At 38.8% G+C, this 15,731-nt stretch overlaps 1 protein-coding gene across 1 annotated transcript; it reads right to left on the reverse strand.

The window, feature by feature from the left end:
• Positions 1-547: 547 nt before the first annotated feature.
• LOC126763160 (collagen alpha-1(IX) chain-like) lies at positions 548-7,307 on the reverse strand. Its single transcript, XM_050480417.1, has 7 exons — positions 7,070-7,307; positions 2,438-2,892; positions 2,181-2,372; positions 1,815-2,123; positions 1,254-1,761; positions 1,090-1,191; positions 548-1,033 (listed from the first exon to the last, which is right to left on the reverse strand). Exons 1-7 carry the CDS (start codon positions 7,152-7,154, stop codon positions 627-629), a joined length of 2,058 nt encoding a protein of 685 aa, XP_050336374.1. The 5' UTR covers positions 7,155-7,307; the 3' UTR covers positions 548-626.
• Positions 7,308-15,731: the final 8,424 nt, after the last annotated feature.

The following is a 15,731-nucleotide window of genomic DNA, read 5'->3' on the forward strand; positions in this document are numbered from 1 at the left end:
TTTATTCGAATAGATTTCTTCGATCTTCGTAAAGAAAACGGGTACGATGTATACGTATTTATGGAGTCGATTTCGAAAACAAGAAAAGGACTGACTTGAGTTTTTATAAACTAAATTTTTTACGGATATTATATATTAACAGAATAATATCAGATTGTCTTCGGCTATGAAATTCTTTCCAGGGTCTGAAAACTCGGAAAACCTACTGTTTCTTTTAATATGCGATAGTTCCCTTCTCTGAGCAAAATATCGGAAAGATCGGGAAAGTAATGATATCCTTCCAACGTTCGAAGACTTTATAAGCGTTGTCAGTTATTTTTTCCCTTGGCGACCTCTGAAAACTAAATATTGCATACAAGGGCTCCAGCCTCACTGTTCAGGTTTGAGCTATAAGAGATTACCATAAACCGAAACTCATCATAGCGCACAATCTACAAAGAATTAATTTATGGTCTTTACACAGAAATCTAATACACAAAATTCGAAATCCTATCAAAAAGTAGATATGGTATTGTATAGAATACAAATATTTTGTTTGTTTCTTACAAATATTTTGTTTGTTGTTCTTTTTTAAAATTTTTTATTTAAAAGAAACATGTTAAACATTCAATGAACAACAATTAATTTTAACCTTTATTGTAGTAATTGGATGGCCCCTTATTGTAGTAGTTCGGAGGACCTTTATTATTTTGTTGTTGCTGTGCCAGTAGTAGAGGATATGTATAAGCTGCTTGATAGGCATTACAATCGGGACAAACTCCAGGCTGGCCAGGGGAACCATGTGCTCCAGGTTCGCCAGGTGCACCAACAACACCAGGTTCACCAGGTCTACCGGGTAGACCATCCACACAACGACCTTCAGGACCTTGTGGACCAGGTAACCCCATTGGTCCGGGATGACCAACCCCATCTTCACCGCGATCACCTTTTTGTCCCTCCGGACCACGGGGACCAGTCTCACCTTGTGGTCCCTGCAAACCTGGTAGGCCAGGAAAGCCACGCTCACCGGATGGTCCTTGTACTCCAGGCTCACCTAGATAAAAATCGAAAGTAGCAATTAGTTTTGTTAATGGGTGAAGTGTAGCATACCTTGTGCGCCTGGATGTCCTGGTGGTCCAGGACGACCATTGCCACGTCGTCCAGGTGGACCAGGTGGGCCAGTTAAGGTTTGAGAAATTTCACTTATGTAGTCTAATCGCAAATTGATTAATATTTATATATTATTAACAAACATATGTATATTTTTTCGTTACCTCTTACAACAGCCAAGCATATCTCACGTATTTCGCGTTCTTCTATATTCCGAACTTCATTATTTATTGTACCAGACTCACCGGGAGGTCCAGGTGGTCCTGCTATACCTGGCAAACCTGGTTCTCCTTTTGTACCCGGTAGTCCTGGCACCCCACGTTCCCCCATACCACCATCTAATCCGGGCAAACCACGTTCTCCCTTTTGGCCATTTAAACCCGGTAAACCAATATCACCTTTCGGCCCGGGCGAACCCACAGTCACATTACGTATATCTTCTGTATTACGTATATCCGCTGTTACAATTCCAGGAAGACCTGGTGGTCCTGGTGGCCCAATTAAGCCGGGTTCGCCCTTCGCACCTGGTAAACCATCCCAACCACGTACTCCGTCTCCTCCGGGTAAACCAGGCAAACCAACATCACCTGGTTCACCTTTTTCACCTTTACTTAGGCGACCATTTAGCTGATTGGCGTACGGATATGACTGGTCCGGTAAACCCACTCGTCCCTTTAACAAATAAATAATGGGCAATTGCATGCAATGGAATATTATTAGCTCACCGGCGGTCCTTGTGGTCCTGGCGGTCCCGGTGGCCCTCTTGGACACACTTCAGGGCATGCATGCAACTCCTGTCCTTGCAACGCAACTGGAGTGGAAGACAAAAACGTCGGGCGGTAAGTGGTAGTAGTTAGAAAAGTTAAATCTGGGCGCTGTGGTGTTGGCGACGGCACCACAGTTGCACGGGGTGTGGTAAATGACTCCTTTGCCGAAGCTCCCTTAGGTGCCTTTGCATATTGTGGTAGGTCTTCACATGTGGCACGATTAGGTTTATCAACATCACAACTAAAGATCATCCATTGCAAGTCAATCTGTAAATTGAAATATTTTAAAAGTCACCTAGACATTATCGCTGGGTGATTACTTACTGGTACTGTGCTTTTCGTTTTACAGTCACGTGCCACAGTAAAAGCACCTTCGGTCGAATCAATTGGGCTGCGTACATCAAGTGGAGTATTCAAATTGCCACTGCGGTCCGGTACGGGCTTGCAATCAACCCAAAGGCGCACAGCGTCCTGTGTAACTCCAAGCATAACTTTATGCCATGAATGATCAAATATCTGTGTTAAGTGTGGGCATATAATTAGCAAATAAGAATTATCAGAATTTTCTTGCAACTATTTACTTCCAACTCCTCAAACGTGACCGTCTGCAAAGAACCATCATATTTGGGTAATGAGAATTCGAGCGCATTATAAAGCGGATTCATAATGACGCTCATCTGTGATTCATATCTATAATTTGAGATTTCGAAGAGGTACCACTCATTTGGTGGATCATATTCAGGTACACGAAATGTGCATTCAAATGAAAAGGCGTCGGGTACACCCTTCGGAAATGCCTGCGATGATTCGATCGTCATGTTGGAGTACTCTTCGAAGTGATAAGCTGTCTGATAACCAGTTGAACCGACTATTTGTTGAACTCCCTGGTATTGATGATATGCTTCGTCGAGGCGATACGAAGAAATGATATCATAATTGGTGAGATCCGGATCACCAGCTCTTTGTATGCTACAAGGGCTTACCGGCACAAAGTCGGCATCATCAACCTGATCATAAATGTCCAAGTCGTTGTTGCCTGTGGTATAAAGAACAGAGAAAAAATATATGTATGTCTATAAATATTGTTATGAAAATAGCTTAAAACGCAATAAATATGAAATCCTATAAGTTAAGGCCAAAACAAATTCTACAGTATGCATTTGCTATATAAAATCTAGTAAATATAAATCCATTATTTATGAAATACACGTCTCTCTTGGGGCGAAATTCGATTTTTCACCATTAAAGTCATAGTTCATAGACATGAACGGGTAGTAATAACTCGGTGCCATGTCCATACTGCGTAAGAAGTAACAACTTAATCTTCCGGAGTTTCTAACGAGTCACTATCGATTGAAATTTGGTCCATGAGGTTTTTGCCTTAAATCTTATAACACCCATACTTCGGACTTGATTTTGTATTCAGATTAATTTACTATCTGTTGTGCAATGTTTAGCTCCTGGACAATCGAAATAATGTTGACATGACATTCAGACCCAACGATTTAAATTTTGCCAATCGAACTTCGACCAATGCAGTTAATCTCTCCTCTCTCTTTCTTTAACGATATTTAAGGGTGGATCAAAATGAAAAGAGTGCCAATTTATACAAAGCCTGAGATAGCTTTGTATGTCTTGTATTATTTGAAAGCACAAGAGTGCCTAATGTTTAGTTTTGAAATTTGATCTTTCTTGGCCGAGAGTATAAGAATCTTGCAACCAGTTGCTACAGAGTAATATAGTTTTGTTCACCTAACAGTTGTACGTATCACCTAAAACTAATCGAGATAGATATACGGTTATATATGTATATATAAATGATCAGGGTGACGAGAAAAGTTGAAACCCAGTTGACTGTCTGTCTGTCTGTCCGTCCGTCCATCCGTCCGTGCAAGCTGTAATTTGAGTAAAAATTGAGATTGAGTTGAAACATGGTGTGGATGTTCCTTAGTACAAAAAAAGTTCGTAGATGGGCGTGATTGGACCACTGCCACGCCCACAAATCGCCATTAACCGAAAACATATAAGGTGTCATAACTAATCACTAAATTAATAAAGCTGTAATTTGGTGTTAGGGATGGTAGTAGCAAAGGGCACTTGTCAGCAAAATTTTTTGAAAAGGTAGGCGTGGCCTTGCCCTCTAACAAGCTTAATGTGCATACATATCGCCTAAGCTACTTAAGGTATAATAATCAAATTTGCTGAGAACAAATCTTATAAGAACTTCTATAAATAAATCAATATCTAAATACGCCAGAGATATTAAATTTTACCACCGAAATGGTATAAGAGACGTTTACATATAAGAGCTCTTGTGAAAATCGGCGGATGGTCGTGGCACCGCCCACTTTTTGGTGAAATCTCATATATCAAGACCCAACCAACCGATTTCGACAAAATTTAATACGTGGCTAAAACGAGATAAAGCTTTGCACGAATAATGTCTTTAGTGAATGCCACCTTATGATCAAAAATTGCTTAAATCCAATGAAAACTGTTAAAGCCCCTAGGTACCAAATATTTGAACCCAGTACATATAGTTGACTTTTGATCGAAAATATTGGTGAATGTGTGAGATTTATAATTGAAATTCAGAGATAGTATTTCTCTCCCAATGGTATTCCTGTATATCAAAAATGCGTTGAATCGGACTAATACTTCCCTTAGCCCCCATACCTGTGATCAAATTGAAAGGTGAATTTTGTCCATTTCATCTCCTCCAAAGTAATCCCCTCCCGCTGCTATACACTTATGCCAACGAATTTTCCAGTCATCATAGCACTTGGAAAAATCCTCAGTCGTGATGGCCATGAGCGCCTTCTTCGATTAAGCTTTTATATCCTCAATTGAGTCAAAACGGTGTCCCTGGAGTGGTCGTATGAATTTGCTGAATAGCCAGAAGTTACACGAAGGTAAATCTGGCGAATGCGGTGGTTGCGATATGATATTCGTTAAAAATGTGACGAAATGATCACGATTAACCAATGCAGTAAGAGATGGTGTAGTATCGCACTTCTTTGTTCAATAAATTGAGGCATCGTAAAAATCTCAAATACTAATGAATATTTTAAAATTTAGCACAGATGTTACTAACAGTACAACCAGCGATTCGAAAAAACACGCAATGTAAAAATAAAAATTCACCTTTCATTTTGATCACAGTTTACCTAATATAAAGAAAATCGGGTGACTTGAAACCGCATATATCGGCCAATATGTGAGTTATTTCAATGAAAATAAGACAGCATGTGTTACTTATAACAGTGTACCTTCGTGCCTAAAATAGATAAATCGAAAACTTGCCATACCCCCATATAACTTATAACATGACTTTCGAACATCCGGCTGACTTTACTCTATATGATTAGTTTTTTAGTAAGTGACATGTTAATAGTATGTAGTATTGGGAAAAATAGATGAAATCTGGTCGATACTACTCCAACTTCCATATTCTACATATAATCGTTTTCGTTTTTATACCAAACCTTATGTGTCTGTCAGTATAGGAGTTATGGGGTTATGTCCATTTGTAATTTTGAAAAAATCGGAATTTTTGTATTGCATATTTTTAATGTCTATATATTCGAGAATATTGTCTATAAATTTCATAGTAATCTGGTAAATAGTTTCGGAGTTATAAACGTATTTGTAATGATGTCTTCGACCGTTTGAAAGTTGGCGGAACCGTAACCCGGAGTAGCAGCAAAACTTTAAATGCATTTTTCTCGAAACAATGTTTTCAAAGTCGGTGAGGAAAATTTCTCCGAAACGGCTTGATCGATTAACTTGAAATTTTCACAGGATCTTCTTAGATACTTTTGTCAGGTAATGATAGAAGGAATAAAGTTTCTGATAAAAATTCCGATTTTTAAGTCATTTTAAAGTGTAAATTTTCGTGCAAAACAAGATTTTTTTGCTGGGAAGCCCCATTTTGTCTGAAATCAAAACTTTGACCATTTCTTAGATTCATTGCCTGTATTTATCTATCCTAAAAGTAATGCTTTTGGAGTTTTTGTTTCAGATAATTTGGATCAGAGATATCTTCCTCACCGCCAAACACCTTTTTGTGGAGGACTTTCAGGAGACCTTCTACATGAACGACGGAACCCAATATTTTTGTTAATTAAATATGAATTCTTAGAATACGCTAAATTCGCTAATTGTTCATATATTTTATGTATAATTCAATAAAAAGCCTCTCTAAAAAAAAATTAACAAAAATTGTTTTGAACTTACAAGCGGATATAACCCCTTATGTAAAGTATATCGTCACCTAAAATGCAAAATAACGTATCATCAAAAACTCAAATTGGTATATTGATTACTACTCACACTTCATATTAATTTATGGAACTTACAAGCGGATATAACGCCTTATCTAAAGTATTTGTATATATAAAATTTCTTGGATTTCGATCCTCAGGTTGACGTTTTACACCATAAAGTATTTCCCTGCCTTTGATTCTTGTAAGTTGCAAGAGTATAAAATGTTCGGTTGCACTCGAACTTTGCCCTTCCTTATTTGTTTATTTTTTTTTTGTTTACTGGAAAAGTTTTACACACTAAAATATTCTAATTCAAGTTATTTGCTGTTGTCACCAATTTACCGAACTATCGGTTTGAATTTCGTAAGTCATTAATCCATCGATGCCGAAAAATTTTAATTTAAATTGGCCTTCAACAATCAATTTCTTTTACAACAAAGAGTCCCAATTCAAGCGCTTTTTATAGTGAGTACTAGCATGTAATAATTGTCTATTTTGACTTATGTACATATGTATATAGTTTATTACTGTAAGCTCGCGCTATGCGCTCTTCCTCTGACTGAGGAAATAGTGTCAACAGCGGAGGTTATCAGCAGTTGCGTGCACTAATAATTTAGGCAGACGCTAGTGGCTTGGTGGAATACAAATATTTCTTGGTGCAGGTGGCGAGATATTTGTTTCGAATTAACGGTTAAATAATTTTAATAACACATGTCGTAGTTATTTTCCTACTTTTCATAGAATCGTTTTTTATTTAAATTTTTATCGTTTTTTGTTAATTTGAGATTTTTTAATGGGTTTTATCTTACATACATTTAATTTATTAATATTTACTTGATTTGGCTTTTATTTTATTTTATTACATTTGTAGTATTTGATTTCATATTATTTTAATATTCTTTTTTATATTATTTTTCACAATAATTTTATTTCAACACCCATACACACCACTTTGACGCTTTGAAACTGCAGCAAGATTCGGTAGAGGCCCAAGAACGAGCATAACCGCCACTATGTTGTAGAATAACTTCATCGTTTGATATATTTTCACAACAGCATTTAATAATAACACTAATTCATTCAAAGCCTTTGCATTCTAAGTTTTTGTTCTTCTTGTTAAGCCAAAGCTCCTTGGTCACCGAAGACCGCCACGCAACTAAATAATAGAGTAATTGAATTGTCTCAGGCAGCCATGGCCAACGAACTACTCCCTAGACTTAGATTCATACAAACACATATGAGGAATATATAAGTTTATATTGTAATCCCCTAATCTACTCAGTTGTCACAACAACGAGATATATTCATGAATGCTGTTCTTTTTGTTTTAATAATTCTTATTCCATATGCATTTGCCATCTATGTCTAATTTACACGCCCCATCTTATCGCTCCCCACTTTTTTGTTGCCAATGGAAACAACATTTTCATTTTAATCGATCTAGCAGTCGATCCATTAGAACCATATGTTGACCATTTAGTACAAGTACAATCTGTTCATGACTTTACACTCTCACTGAAATAATGAAGCAATTCTTTGTATGTCCAATGTTTGTTTGTTAGACAATTTTTAGACTTTTTGTGATTTCGAAACCCATAAGTATATATATATTTACTTCTAATGAACCACATACATAAGTTTAAACATAGTGGCACATAAAAGTCATAGCAATGCTAAAAAACTATACAAAATTTTGGAAAAACGAAGTGGGAACGAATGAGCTCATTGCAGGTGTTTGAAGGACTGTGAGATGAAACAAACCTTAATTATTGTAATCTAATCGACTTTTACTAAGTATGCAAATGCATTATTGGTAGCATTCTTATGGTAGTGTATATGTAAATATAATATAAGTAATCTATCCAAAACCAATGGAGAGCAGCAAACCGTACTAAAACGGTTATATTCATAAAGTATGAACGAGAAATTAAAATACTTAACAAGTAAAAACTTAAAAAAGTAGTCTTCCAGATTGCCAGAATGTGGAACAGGATTGCTTCTCTTGTTAAATTGATAAATATTATATATATAATAATACATATGCATAGTTATATATAGGTCAATCCATCCAAAATTTACATTCACATTTTTTTCTCCAGCGAAACATTTTGTTTTTGTACTTTGCTCTTTGAGGCAAAATATTGGACACTTAGTTTTTTATTTCGAATCAATAGTATAAAAAGTTATGAATTTTAAAAATTTCAACCTTTGAAAATGGTATCTTTAAACATTTGATTGCCGATAGACTATTTTTGTTCTCCGAAACGGTTATAATTGGTTATAATTCTCCGAAAGCAAATATAATTTACAATAATAAATACTTGGATGTACCATAAATATCATCAGCCACTGTCTTCTTGTATGTAGTATATGTATTTCAACTATGACCTTGACCAAAATTTCTTAAGAAATATAAAATTCGCTATAATTTTTGAAAAAACCTGGTAGATAAGTTTTCACTGGCTGAATATATTTCAGACTTACGTAAGTCGATTTAAGTAGTTCTGACAATTTGTTTTATGCTAAATAAGTTGTTCGATACTCTCCATGTGCTTAATTTTAAACACTAACAATAAAATAACAGACACCATATATATTCATCCTATCTTCTTCTTATCGAAACATTTGTTTGAATTTTACCACTTTTAATTGTGCAGAGAATCGATCTAAAACCTACGAGTATTCCTTCCACCTACTGCCCAGTGTGATATGTGAAAAAAATAAGGTGACATTGTATTTATTTTGAAAATTCTTTATTTATTCTTCCAAATCAATGTCATCCCCTCAAAGTAATCCCCTCCCGATGCAATGCACTTATGCCAACGGATTTTCCAATCTTCGAAACACTGGTTGTAGTCACTTTCCGGGATGGCCTTCAGTTGCGTCTTCGCTGCGGCTTGAATCTCCTCTATCGTATAAAAACGGTATCCCCGGAGCGGTCTTTTGAACTTGGTGAACAGCCAGAAGTCGCACGGCGCCAGATCAAGTGAATACGGTGGTTGCGGAACGATAAGGGTTGAGTTTTTGGCGAAATGATCACGAATTACGAGGGCAGTATGGGATGGTGCATTATCGTGGTGTAAAAACCAAGAATTGTCTTTCCACAATTCCGGCCTTTTTAGGCGGATAGCGTTACGCAAACGACACATAACGTTCAAATAATATTCCTTGTTGACTGTTTGACCGGTTGGAAGGAATTCATAATGCACAACACCACGATAATCGAAGAAAACAGTCAACATGACCTTGATTTTTGAGCGACTTTGGCGCGATTTTTTGGTCTCGGCTCTCTTTTGGCACGATATTCGCTCGATTGATCGGTTGTTTCGGGGTCGTAAGCATAGATCCAAGTCTCATCGCCAGTTATAATGCGTTTCATGACACCCTGGTAGTCGGAAAGCATCGCTTGAGGCCCAAAACATCCTTCAAAATGGTATTGGCTGAGCCTTTCGATATGCCAACTTCATCAGCAAGGTCTCTAATTGTTAATCGACAGTTTTTCAACACCAAATCTTTGATTTGTTGAACGTGAGCTTCGTCGGTTGAGGTTGATGGTCGCCCTGGACGCTCTTCGTCTTAGACACGTTCACAGCCGGCTTGGAACTCACTATACCTCTTGTAAACATTTTTTTAGAGATAGCCTCATCACCAAAAGCTTTCTGCACCATCCTCAACGTATTCGCAGCAGAAAATTGATTCCGTAAACAAAATTTAATGCAAATTCTTTGCTCAACAAATTTCGACATCGCAAAAAACGAAAAACTCACTTTTAGCAGCTCACAAAACGACACGTATCTCAAACACTAATAAATATTTTGACATGAAATTTGACATAAATCTGACTGACAGTACTTCTTCTTCTTAATTGGCGTAGACCGCGATTATAGCCGAGTTAACAACAGCGCGCCAGTCGTTTCTTCTTTTCGCTACGTGGCGCCAATTGGATATTCCAAGCGAAGCCAGGTCCTTCTCCACTTGGTCCTTCCAACGGAGTGGAGGTCTTCCTCTTCCTCTGCTTCCCCCGGCGGGTACTGCGTCGAATATTTTCAGAGCTGGAGTGTTTTCGTCCATCCGGACAACATGACCTAGCCAGCGTAGCCGCTGTCTTTTAATTCGCTATGTCGATGTCGTCGTATATCTCGTACAGCTCATCGTTCCATCGAATGCGGTATTCGCCGTGGCTAACGCGCAAAGGACCATAAATCTTTCGCAGAACTTTTCTCTCGAAAACTCGCAACGTCGACTCATCCGTTGTTGACATCGTCCAAGACTCTGCACCATACATCAGGACGGGAATTATGAGTGACTTATAGAGTTTGGTTTTTGTTTGTCGAGAGAGGACTTTGCTTCTCAATTGCCTACTCAGTCCGAAGTAGCACCTGTTGGCAAGAGTTATCCTGCGTTGGATTTCTAGGCTGACATTGTTGGTGGTGTTTACGCTGGTTCCAAGATAGACGAAATTATCTACGACCTCAAAGTTATGACTGTCAACAGTGACGTGAGTGCCAAGTCGCGAGAGCGACGACTGTTTGTTTGATGACAGGAGATATTTCGTCTTGCCCTCGTTCACTGCCAGACCCATTTTCTGTGCTTCCTTGTCCAGCCTGGAGAAAGCAGAAGCGCGGGTGTTGAGGCCGATGATATCAATATCATCGGCATACGCCAGCAGCTGTACACTCTTATAGAAGATGGTACCTTCTCTATTTAGTTCTGCGGCTCGAACTATTTTCTCCAAAAGCAGGTTGAAAAAGTCGCACGATAGGGAATCGCCTTGTCTGAAACCTCGTTTGGTATCGAACGGCTCAGAGAGGTCCTTCCCGATCCTGACGGAGCTTTTGGTGTTACTCAACGTCAGTTTACACAGCCGTATTAGTTTTGCGGGGATACCAAATTCAGACATCGCGGCATAAAGGCAGCTCCTTTTCGTGCTGTCGAAAGCAGCTTTGAAATCGACGAAGAGGTGGTGTGTGTCGATTCTCCTTTTACGGGTCTTTTCCAAGATTTGGCGCATGGTGAATATCTTGTCAAGTTGTTGATTTGCCAGGTCTAAAGCCACACTGATAAGGTCCAATCAGTTTGTTGACGGTGGGCTTTAATCTTTCACACAATACGCTCGATAAAACATGGAATGTTGAAGATGCTTATACCACGGTAGTTGGCGCATTGTGGGGTCTCCTTTTTATGGATTGGGCATAGCACACTTAAATTCCAATCGTTGGGCATGCTTTCGTCCGACCATATTTTACAAAGAAGCTGATGCATGCATTATCAGTTCTTCGCCGCCGTGTTTGAATAGCTCGGCCGGCAATCCGTCGGCCCCTGCCGCTTTGTTGTTCTTCAGGCGGGCAATTGCTATTCGAACTTCTTCATGGTCGGGTAATGGAACGTCTGCTCCATCGACATCGATTGGGGAATCAGGTTCGACTGACAGTACTACAAACCAAAAAAAAATAATTCTCCAAATCCTTCGACGCGCGCAGTTTAAATTCAAATGTAACCTTATTTTTGGGCAAAGTATGTATGTATGTATGTCATAGGATTTTTATGCACTCCACTATTGGGCTTTATTGAAGCTGCTTAAAAAGAATATTCTACCTTTAAACTAACTACCTTAAAGAGCCATACAGAAAACCGTGTATTGGATTTAAAACCACAGAACTAAAAAACTCCATTATTTCTATTACTACTAGCAACCGAATTGTATCCATAAATTTAAGAATTTTATTAAACTGTCTAAACATTGGAAGGATGTTATTCAAAATGAAATGCGAAATACAATAATTTCATCGAAACAGATACCACTTGCAAAAATTCTCACAACTATTAAATAAATAGTCAATTTGAACAGAAAGACAAGAACAATTCAAGTCCTTCCCAAACTTTGTGACCGAAGACATGCTTCTTCTTTTTTTATTGGCTGGTACTGAATCGAAAACCTATAAACCTGGAGGGTTCTCTTCCATTCGGACAACACGACCTAGCCAAGGCAGCCACTGTCCCCTGATTTGCTGAACTATGTCAATGTCGCCTCATATCTCGTTCCATCCACTGCGGAACTCGCCGCTGCAAATGCGCAAAGGACCATAAATCTTCCGCAAAACATTTCTCTCGAACACTCTTAAGGCCGACATATCAGATGATGTCATCGTCAATGCCTCCGGATCATTTAGCTGGACGGGAATGACGTAGAGTTTGATCTTTGTTTGTCGAGAGAGGACTTTACTTTTCAATTGCTTACTCAGTCCAAAGTAGCGCCTGTTGACAAGAGTGGTCCTGCATTGAATTTCAATACTGATATTGTGTTTGGTGTTGATGCTGGTTTCAAGATTAACGAAATTATCTACGACTTCAAAGTTATGACAGTCAACAGTGACGTGTGAGCCAAGTCGCTAATGCGATGAATGTTTGTTTGATGACAGGAGATATTTCGCCTTGTCCTTGTTCACAATCAGACCCTTCCTCTTAGCTTCCTTATCCAGTCTGAAGAAAGAATCGGCGTACGCCAGCAGATGTATACTCTCAAGGGGTTTTTCTATAGGGACGCTACAAAAGTAGACTGATAGGGACAGCAAACGACGCCATGTTTTTTTCCGCTCATTTTAAATAAAGAATTTTATTAATATCCCAAACCGTTTTTGTTTTATTTGAAAAAACTTCTGTAGCGCTCTTATTGAAGATGGCACCTTCTCTTCAGCGCTATAGCTCGTATTATTTTCGAATGGGTTCTTCCCGATACTGACGGAGCTTTTGGTGTTACTTAACGCCAGCTTACGAAGTTATATTAGCTTTGCAGGGATACTAAGTACAGACAAAGCGGCATAGAGGTAGTTCCTTTTCGTGCTGTCGAAGGCGGCTTTCCTTTCACGGGTCTTTTCCAAGATTTAATTTAGCGCATTGTGAACATCTGGTCGATAGTAGGTTTTTTCGGACTAAGCCCACACTGATAAGGTCCAATCAGTTTGTTGATGGTAGGCCTCCGTCTTTCACACACTACGTTCGATAAGAATTTATATGCGGTATTAATGAGGCTTATCCCAAGGTAATTGGCGCAGATTTTTTGGTACCCTTTTTGTGGATTGTGCCGAACGCACTTAGGTTCCAATCTTTTATCCGACCATACCTTGCAAACAAGTTGCTGCATGCACAGTTAACAGTTCTTTGCCGCCGTATATAAATAGCTCGGTCGGTAATCCATCGGCCCCTGCCGCTTTGTTTTTCTTCAGACAAGTAAATGCTATTCGAACCTCATCATAGTCGGGCAATGGAACATCTATTCCATCGCCATCTAAGGGAATCGCGATCGCCATGTCCAGATGTTACACTTTCACTGCCGCTCAGCAGGCTAGAGCAGTATTGCCTTCATAAAATCAGTATGCTCTGAACATCAGCCACTAGATCACTACTTGGGGTCCTACAAGAGTAATTCCCGGTATTTGGTCTCTTGGCCAGCTTTTCAATCTCTTCATACTCACGCATTTCGGCTTCTTTATTTTTTGTTTGTATATGAGTCTCGCTTTCCTCTTCAACTCTTGGTATCTATCCGACCTCGCTCGTGTTATCGTCGATCGCAACATTGTGAGGTAGGCTGTCCGCTTTGTCCAAGTACTCTCAGAGAGCAGGAGTGCAAGTCGAGTAGAAAACTTTTTCGCTGTCGGTCGTGATAGTAGCTTCTCGACGTCGTACCTACCCTGCGTTTGTTGACGGACTTGCTTTGCTGTACAGAGGCGAGCGCGTATCTTCGCTACAACAAGAGGTCCTCGAAGTACACGCACAGGACACTGGATACATGTCAACCATCTATCACAACATGATCATCTGGTTTCCAACTTTTCGATCCCAAGACACCCAAGTAGCTTAATGTATATTCTTGTGCTGGAATCTGGAACTACAGAGAATTATATTTCGGGATCCTGCGAAGTCGGTCATCCTCAACCCATTTGGTGAAATTTCGCCACGGAGGCTGAATTTTCCGACGGTTTTACCAAAGATACTTTCTTTGCCCTTGCCGTTAAAATTACCAAGCACAAATTTTACATCGTGGAGGGGGCAGTTGTTATAAGCGCGCTCCAGACGCTCATAAAACGCATCTCTAGTCATATCGTCCTTCTCTTTCCTCGGTGTGTGGCCGCAAATCAACGTTATGTTGAAAATTTTTTCTCTGATGCGGATTGTCGTTAAACGCCCATCCACCAGAGTGATTGCCAGTACTCGACGACGTAGTCTTTCTCTCACCACGAATCACACACCGAATTTGCGCTTCTTTATATGACCACTGTGGTAAATGTCACAAAGGCCTACTCGTCACCGTCCTTGTCCCGTCAATCGCATTTCTTGGACGGCGGTGATGCCAGCCTTCACTTGTACGAGGACATCAACAGCTGAGCATCGGCACCTTCGCAATTTAGGGACCGGACATTCCAGGTGCATGCTCTTAAATATTTTTTTGTTTCTTTGCAATATTTATTGGATCTGATTATTGTTTTAAAATCCTAACAATAAGTTATAGAATCTTAAATGTGTTTAAAAACTAGACAAGCTCAAGTAAGTAATTGAGTTGTTTTGGTGATTTGTTGCTCTTTACTACGCAGGCATATCTCTTCTTAAGGCTTCTTTTAAGGCATGTCTCAGGAACGTACCAAAGCATTAGCCAAGGGGTTTGGGTGACCTCGGAGATTGGAAATATATTTCATTCTGCTGTCCTCTATTTCTTTCTTTGCCCTAGGAATACCAAGATCTTTATGGATATTTTCAATTCGCATGTACCACGGTGAACACGTGATTGTTCTAAACATTTTTGATTGGAACCTTTGTATAATATCAATATTAGATTACAAGATTACAAGATAAGTTACTTCATTCGCTTGGGATACTAAAATATTGTTCATTTTTACTGCTGGGCATATTTTTGGTCTTTGGGGAAATGTAACATGCTTACACTTTTGTTCATTCACATTTATACGCCAATTGGCTATCCATTCTTCGACAGAACTTAAATGCTCGGCTAATATTCTTGATGCTATTATGTGCCATTACGGCTCATCCGCAAAAGTTGATGTCAATACATTATTAGCTCTTGGAAGATCTGCTCTTTATACATACATATGATGTACAGAGTTAGGCCTAAAACACTAATCTGTGGTACACCAGCCCTTACCTGTCGTTCATCAGATATGTTCTCCCACTTTTACCATAAATTGTCTATTATTTAAATAAGACTCCAATGTTTTATGCAATTCTAAAGGTAGTAATTTTATTTACTTGCCCTATTGTGTCATGTTTTGCACGAAACCTGAATTGGTGAGTTGGTATCATATTATTTTGGAGGAAAGGAGACATCTTTGATAGTAACACCTTTTCAAATATTTTAGAAAGACAGAGTAGAAAACTGATTGGTCTGTATGAAGATCAAGTTAATCTGCGACTTTTTCCATGAATTTAGATAGTATCCGAAACTCAGAATTGCATTGAAAAGCAAAGAGAGCACCTCTACAGCAAAATTTGGTAACTCAATTAGCATATTTGGAGTAATATTATCATGTCCTAGTGACTTTTTTTGGTTAAGTTTTTTTATGATTCTAATAACTTCAGAAGGTGAAGTCTTAAAAGACTC

Source organism: Bactrocera neohumeralis, chromosome 6 (genome assembly GCF_024586455.1).
Source record: "Bactrocera neohumeralis isolate Rockhampton chromosome 6, APGP_CSIRO_Bneo_wtdbg2-racon-allhic-juicebox.fasta_v2, whole genome shotgun sequence".
NCBI classification, from domain to species: Eukaryota; Metazoa; Arthropoda; class Insecta; order Diptera; family Tephritidae; genus Bactrocera; species Bactrocera neohumeralis.

Bases quoted from the DNA above. Each gene is read 5' to 3' on its own strand.
- LOC126763160 (XM_050480417.1), bottom strand. From the start codon at position 7,154: ATGAAGTTATTCTACAACATAGTGGCGGTTATGCTCGTTCTTGGGCCT. The intron at 2,373-2,437 runs GTAAATAGTTGC...CACTTAACACAG, and splicing joins TCACGTTTGAGGAGTTGGAA to ATATTTGATCATTCATGGCA. The intron at 2,124-2,180 runs GTAAGTAATCAC...TTCAATTTACAG, and splicing joins AAACGAAAAGCACAGTACCA to ATTGACTTGCAATGGATGAT.